This window comes from Cottoperca gobio, chromosome 13 (genome assembly GCF_900634415.1).
Source record: "Cottoperca gobio chromosome 13, fCotGob3.1, whole genome shotgun sequence".
Classification (NCBI taxonomy): domain Eukaryota; kingdom Metazoa; phylum Chordata; class Actinopteri; order Perciformes; family Bovichtidae; genus Cottoperca; species Cottoperca gobio.
Genome location: NC_041367.1, coordinates 2,056,851 through 2,064,690, shown reverse-complemented (window position 1 = coordinate 2,064,690; position 7,840 = coordinate 2,056,851). Strand labels below are relative to the sequence as shown.

Genomic DNA, 7,840 nt, shown 5'->3' with positions numbered 1-7,840 from the left:
TGTGTATGTGTGTGTTGCCTCTGCTATCATGATGGTTGTGTTTGCTGTTTTCCTCCTAAACCCATATATGTCAATATATGTTTTTTATTCATATCAGAATTTTCTCCACAATCTTTCCATGTATTCCCCGGCAACTGCAGAATAGCACTAGAGTATTACGACCACTGGTTGGGAATCAAGATGAGATAACATAAGATATACGTTATTGTCCTGCAGGGAAATGTATCTTCAGCTCCCAGCCGCTGAATCATACAACACATCACAATTCATATTTACGCATAGAACGCCAATCATAAATAACTGCACTAAAGGTTAATGTGCTTAATTCACACGTTGAGTGTGAGTAGAACTCGACAAGCGTTCATCCGATCATCTTTCCACCTGGTGGCTGGACTGCTGAGGACAACAGGAAGTCGAGTGTGAAGTTGTGAGGGTTTGCGGTTCTCGAGAAAGTTGAAAAAGCTGCAATTTTCTTGGCGCACCAACATTATAGAGCATGACGTCTGGTAACATTTGCCTGTCTGGCTTGTTTGGAAAGTAAAATTTAGTGTTGCCAAGTTGCTTTTACTGACATTCAGTGAATAGTTGTGTTCTGCAATGATTGCTTGATTAGCACTTCAAAAGTGCCCACTTTCCTGTTGCTGTGTGGGGAGTAATTGTTGCATATGCACTTAATTCCCCATTAAACCCTTTAATATGTGCGGTTTTTTAATGCAATCTTTCTCAGAGATCCATAAATTACAACCTTTCTTTGTGTTATTCATTTTGATAGTGAATTTAAAGCAGACAGAATGCAACGTGTGGCAACGTGTGGCTGTTTCTGGCGCAGCTGAGAAGCACTAAGAAGTGCTTCAGGGATCCAGTTGTTTTCCTCAAACCCCCTTTCTTTTATTTTTCTTGCTTTTAGGATGGTAAACAAATGGCAAGAGGGTCGGCACGGTGCCGCACACAGCCCAGGGGGCCGTTACTCAATTATGGTCCTTAATCAGGCCCTCCGCTCATGAACTTTGTTTTGACTTGGCCTTGGATACAGTTTTCTGCTGGCAGCTCAGCGGTGGTCATTGATCAAGCATGGCACTGTGCTTGCAGGGAATGTTTGGAGGAAGAAAAGAACAAAAGAGGTTGAGGGGGAGATTAGCAAAATGAGAATGTGTTGCAGAAACTGAGGCTGGAGGTGCACTGGCAGGAACAAAGTGAAAAGGGCACGTACTGTTATCTGTGTGTGCATGCCAAAGTTACATTGTTTATCTTTGGACAGTTGCTCAGCTGACACTGAAGATGTACACCTCAGCATGTTAAGATGGATGTTTCTGTCGCACCTGGTAGCAGAAGTGTTTCACTGATACACTTTGCCTTGTGTCTCCACAGTGAATAAACACAAGCCGTGGATTGAGACATCATACCATGGGGTGATCACTGAGAACACTGACGTGGTTCTGCTGGATCCTCCTCTGGTGGCCCTGGACAAAGACGCCCCCGTCCCCTACGCAGGTATGGTACATTTCAACCTAACGCCAACTGGAGGGTGATCATAGCAACAGGGATGGAGGGGGGGCTAATTCCGACCAAATGAAGGCAGTCAACGGTGAGGCAGGTGTTAATCCACACGGGGAAGCATAGCTTCAGGGTATACTTACACTAAGGATATAAACCTTATAAAGCTGTCATGTGAGATCACCGTGAAGGGCTTTAAATTGGCTTCATGTACTATAGCTTCTGTATCACAGGTGTGTTTCTTCGCGTTAACCCTGCTCTGTGCGGCAACCATTTAATCCAATAATTCCCAGTGAGCACACATCACCTACAGGACACATATTCATTTAGAGTGGAAAGTGGCCTAAATAAGCCCCATGGTGGTGGAGGACACTGCAGAAAGAGTCAAACTGGATTAGATCCTTCCCACTTTGTGACCATTCCAGCTCGTCTAAAGGGTGCCAGCTCTTGTGGGAGGACGTTAGCTGCAGGCGGTTGGCGTGCCCAGCCGGCCTATCTCCTGCCAGGGTGCTAATGTGGCCAAGGCCCTAGCATGAGGCTGCAGCGCGGGGCTTTAGCCCACTCACCAAGGCCCTCGAGCTGGGCTGGATGGATGGATGAAGTAAGAGTGTATGTGTACAAGCGTACACTGTGTGTGTGTGTGTGTGTGTGTGTGTGTGTGTGTGTGTGTGTGTGTGTGCTGTGGCATGGCCTGAGGGGACTCACTGTAATGGCCACCCTACAGGGAGAAAGAGAGAAACTGATGACAGTAGGGAGGGCAGCTGGCTGACCAGCATATGTCCTCTGGCTCTCGACAGACTGACAGTCACACAACGACAAAGTACACACACACATGCACACACACACCCACACACAGCAGGCAGAGCGCATGGGCATTCCTGGATTTCCTAAGTGAGTGCACTGAGAGAGATTTATCACTAAATTATTAATGAACTCGAACATTAGCATCACTCGTCTGTCATCCGGCCGTGTCTATCAGTTCTCATTTCTCTCTGGTTTCCTCTCATCACCACTTCCCACATATTTCTTTTTGTATCTCACCTCCTTCCCTGTGCACCTTGGAGTGACCCACACAGAAACCCACACACACTGCAGCAGTTCCTCTACCTCTCAAAGCAGCGGTGTGTGAGCAGGCACACGGGGCAGAGACAGTTATCCAGTAAGCCTGCCTTCATTACCGGGCGTAGTGGCAGGGCAGTGCACAGGTCGCAGTTAAGCCTCATTAATTTGGCCAGCCAGGTTTTAATTACAGTACATTTAAGACACAGACACACGTTGTCAGGCAATTATGTTTCATTTTCACATATACTGTAGACATGGCAGATTTAGAATAGATGTATGTGATGTTATTTAAAAACTGAGTTCATCTGAGCGTCCCTGAAAGCACCTCACGACTCTTTAATTCTATAGGAAAATACCAATCAGCCATCACAGACCCACAGACACACACTATTTCCCTGCTAGTTTCTTACATCACTCCAAACCTGTTCAGTAATCCTCTCGGGTGGCTGAGCAGGTGCAACAGTCACCTCATTCGCTGGTCTGGAACAACAGGAAAAGTGGACACCGTTGTAGTTGCAAGCTAGCGAAGACTGACATCAGCCATCACTGCAGATACAAGCTTCAACATCACACTGACGGCACGTCAGGAAGAGAGACACGCGCCGGTACAGACAGACTCATTGTTTCATGAGTCTCACAAAGTGCAGGCGTCTCAACCGAAGAAAGAAAAGGAAATTAAAAAGAAAGGTTACACAAACAGCAATATGTTTAGATAGCAACATCAAGGAAACGCACTTTGATGATGTTGAGCTTTCTGCTTTAATATTCATGAGCTGAACAAAACTCGTCTGGAGCATGTGCGAGTCTCCGGTCTGTCACAACACAAACTGTTATTACAAGTTCCAACTCAAACTGAGGCGTCAACTAGAACAGTTCAGTTCCAGTGACGGCTGCACCTGTGATGAACTTCAAACTGTGAGAAGTAACAAAGTGATAGTTGAACTTGGTAAACTTTGACTTGTAATGCGCAGAAATTAATTTAAAGTTATTTGACAGGACAAAGTGTGGATATTTGGCAATTCGACAAAAGGTTTAATTTTCTAACATTATTGGACGATGTTTATTAGTTATAAATAGATATATTAATTATACATTCTCCGTGCAAACACTTGGTTAAGATTGTAAAGAGTTCATGGTTATGGTTTAAAAAACAAAAAGCCAAAATAAATGGTGGTTCTGTGAAGAGATGCAAACTCCAGAGCCCGTAAGAGATGCACATCCAACCATTTTTCCCATCGACGTGTTCGGACAAAATGGCGTACGTGGTAGCTTTCCCCTTCCTTTGCTTTTTGCCTGTACACAAAGGGCACGCTTCTTCCTCCTGTCGGCCCTGACTGTTGGCATTAACCGTAAATGCCAACGCCAGTTTCCTCCCACATTGTCTTTTGTCCACATGGAGTTTTACTCAAAGCTTTCACTTTGGAGGAAAGTGTCCTGAGACTTGCTGAAGTGCAGTCGTCCCGTCAGCTGGGTTTGTCGCAAAGTAAAAATATGTAATTGAATTTAAAAAGTGCCGAAGCACTTGTGTGAATGGAAGCTCCGAACAAGCCTGCATCAGGTGTGTAATAAGCGAGACCAGCTCAGACGTCCAGTTTATTAAACTGAAGTGGCTCCTGGAGGAGAGTTCTCCCTCCGCACTGAGGGGGCTTCTGAAGGGCCAGGGTTAACGAGGGTAATAACCAAAAGCGGGGCTGAGCACCATTGTTTGACTCGGGGCAGCTGGTTGTCAGTCACTCCTGGTGTTGTATTGTCAGCACACAAAGACACCGACACCCACACATCTTCTCGTGGTGTCACGCCACAGAGTATATTCACGTGTCAATCCTTCACTTCCACTGCTCCCCGGAGCCCTGCGGCGTTTGCTTGAATGGCCAGCTAATGTCTCACTGTGACCCACGTGTGCACACGCTGCTCAGCCAACAGCGCTGGCAGTTCAGACAGGTTTGCAAAGACCGTAGTGTGCCACATATACAACCACTCTGCATATATTATATGTCCCTCCCTTTGTGTTAGCTCTGGTGTGTCGTACGCTGTTTGTCTTTTCTCAAACTCAAACAGGGAAAGATTTACTTTTAATTTTTCCATCTGCAATAATTCAGCGCAAATAAGAAGTCAGACTGACAGCAGGGATCTGCCTGTTCCTGCTGTCTCATCTGATGTCTGAACAAACATTGTCTCTGATTTTCAATGTGACTGCATTACAAATCTGTAATGCCTCGCTGGGCATTACTCTGAAATCAATTATCTCTGACCTTGGCTTTCCTGGAAAGATCCAACAGCTTCTTATTACTCAGAGAACAGCGGGCAATATCATATTGTCATTCACTGACATAAAGGTAAAATATACGAGTAAATATACAGAGTAATGTGCTGTGATTTATCTGTCTGATTGAGAAACTGATCTCGAGCTAATTACCTCATTAGCAGTGAGCTTCCAGTGTGTAGGTGGAGACGCATCAACGCTGGGACGTGTTTGTTACAGACGGAGGAATGAAAAGTGAAATATCAAATCAAATCAAATCAAATCAAATTTCGCCCAATATCACAAATTATACATCAGTGTGCTTTACAGACTGTACAAGATACGACACCCTCTGTCCTCAGACCCTCTGTCCTTAGACCCTCTGTCCTCAGACCCTCTGTCCTTAGACACTCTGTCCTTAGACCCTCTGTCCTTAGACACTCTGTCCTTAGACCCTCTGTCCTTAGACACTCTGTCCTTAGACCCTCTGTCCTACTCGCATTGCACAAGGAAAAGCCTCCTAAAAGAAACCCCATAATTAAAGGGGGGATAATAATAAGAAACCTCAGGGAGAGACTGAGGAGGGATCCCTCTCCCAGGACGGACAGACGTGCAATAGATGTCGTGTGTACAGGATAAACAACATAGTACAAATACAACATTTGACAGAAATGATGTTGTGTTGAAAAAGAGAAAGTTTGGATGAATCCAGGAAAATGTCAAAAAGGCTTCCCGGTGTCCAGCAGGACCAGGGCAGCAGGCGCAGCCACGATTCATGATCCTGACGTAAACTTTATCAGTGGCAACCTGCCACATGAGAGACACAGAAACTCTGGGGATGATGCCCCGGATGATGAGTTAGTAACATACATTTACATAAATGCATACAGATAGAGAGGGAGAAGAAGAGAGGGAGGGGAGGAGAGAGGAAGAGAAGGAGGAGAGCAGGGAGGTGTCCCCCGGCAGTCTAAGCCTATAGCAGCATAACTAGGGGCTGATCCAGGGCTAACCTGAGCCAGCCCTAACTATAAGCTTTATCAAAAAGGAAAGTCTTTAACCTGCTCTTAAATGTGGAGAGTGTGTCTGTCCTCCCGAACACAAACTGTTCACAGATGGAATAAATGTGTGCAAGTGAGATAAATAGCACCATGAGTAGAGAGGATAAAGGTTAGGGCGACAGTCAATGTCTCTATTTGTAAAAGTAAAAGATAAAGTCTTAGTATAAAAATATTTGTAGTACTTTGTCAAATAAAACTATACTAAAATAAATAAGATGCAGCTACTGGAGTCCTGTTTTAGTCGAGCTGTAAGTATTCAGTTTAGTTTCATCATGTCACATGACAGCCCCACGATGATCTCATGAATCTGGAATATAAAATGAAATCATCGTCTATCAAACTGCATGAACGGAAACAACAACTTTTTCTATCATGATTCAAAAATATGGACGTGAAGTGAAAGAAGAAGCTTTCTGATGCGAGACCCTTTGTGCCTTTTAAAGCTCATTTCTAGAGCTGAATGGAAATATGCAGACGCCAGAGGCTTTCCTTTAATAAGGCAACATTTAAAAATATATATTTTCAGCAGGTGCCACTGTGTCAATTCCCTCAAAATCCCCAACTTCAAAGCTGTTGCTTAAACCCCGTGATTAAAAAGTAACAGGTTGAAATAGCGCTGCAGAGAGAGAGTCAATAATCTTTCCCACAACACGGGTCGGATGTCTTCAGTCTGTCCAGGCGTTCCTCCCTCCGCAGTCCGGCTCCTCCTTCCTCTTTGAGTCCTCCTGCTTGTATTGGACCCGGACCAAGTCCTCACTTCCTTCTTCCTTTCACACTCTTTTTTTCATCTTTCCTGAAATAATTTCCACCTGTCAGATTTCATCCAGCCGCGGTGCATTCAGGGGTTGGTCTGGCGCCCTTTATCCTCCCAGAGACTCCACTCTGTCCTCAGCCGATGTTTCCCCGCTCATGGCTCTCCTTTTGAAAGAGTTCCATTTTATTAGATCTATTTTTGACGATGTGTGTGAAGGGCTGATAAGAAACAGGTGGCACAAGAAAGTTTGTCTAAGATAAGAACTGGAGTGCTAACCAGCAAAGTATAAGTATAGTGTAATTAATGCAAACTTGTATCTGCAGACTTTGCAGCTGAAAAGGCAGCACAATGACTTCCGTGCTTCTGGCCTTCAGAGCGCCTCAGACTTTGGCTTGGAGACAATGGAGCCATCATTCTGCCATTGTTCATGTACTCATTTATTAATGAAGTACTGAAATGCAATCTGCTTCCTCACTGAACCACACACATGAGGGAAATAGTCTTTGTAATGAAATTTTTCTTTATAGGCTGTTAGCCTTTTTTTTTTGTCATTTGATTCGTTACAGAACTGGCAGATGGGGGCGAGTGGAGTTAGCGCCGCGACTCACTCCTTTGTTCTGTTGAAAGGCAGCGGAAAGGAACACCTTTAAACTTCTCCTGAATGCCATTTAGCAGAATTTACAGTCAACTACTTCCTTGTCGGACGGAGAAGCAGAGATGCAGCTGATTTGCGAGGCTTCTGATTTGCTCGGTTGCCTCTGAAGTTCTGTTCTTCAAGAAGATATTGTGGGTTTGTTGACACTTTGTTTTCCCACTCACAGCATTATTAGAGCAGTTTAGAAGACGGTCAAAATTAAGTAAAATTGCTGCGAAACACTGTGTTACCATAGAGTGCTACAAAATAATAATTGAATTAGCCATGTAACATTAAACATATACCACATTATATTTGACTTATTACAGCAGCTTTAGTATTAATAGCTCACATCAGATCTAAACTGATCCTTTTGACAGCCTTCGACCTTCACTTCAGCTAAAGGTTACGTTAGCTAACATAAGCTAATGCTATAGTTTCACAGGTTAGCATAACAAGCGGCTGCTCCGTGAGGAATTTCTGCAAATTAAAGTGAATAATGTATCCATGTGATTTAAAGTATAACTGGTGATAATGAGCATTATTTACTATCTGCTAGCAACAGCTGTTAGATTGCTTATTGCTTTGAAGATATA

At 44.2% G+C, this 7,840-nt stretch overlaps 1 protein-coding gene across 1 annotated transcript in view; it reads left to right on the top strand.

Annotated features, from left to right (window-relative positions):
- Positions 1-496: 496 nt before the first annotated feature.
- The window catches only part of LOC115017741 (calsyntenin-2-like), a 124,356-nt gene continuing 117,012 nt past the window's right edge, over positions 497-7,840 (top strand). The window contains exons 1-2 of the mRNA XM_029446428.1: positions 497-506; positions 1,369-1,491. Coding sequence (XP_029302288.1) covers positions 497-506; positions 1,369-1,491 — 133 coding nt within the window. The remainder of the gene's footprint in view (positions 507-1,368; positions 1,492-7,840) is intronic.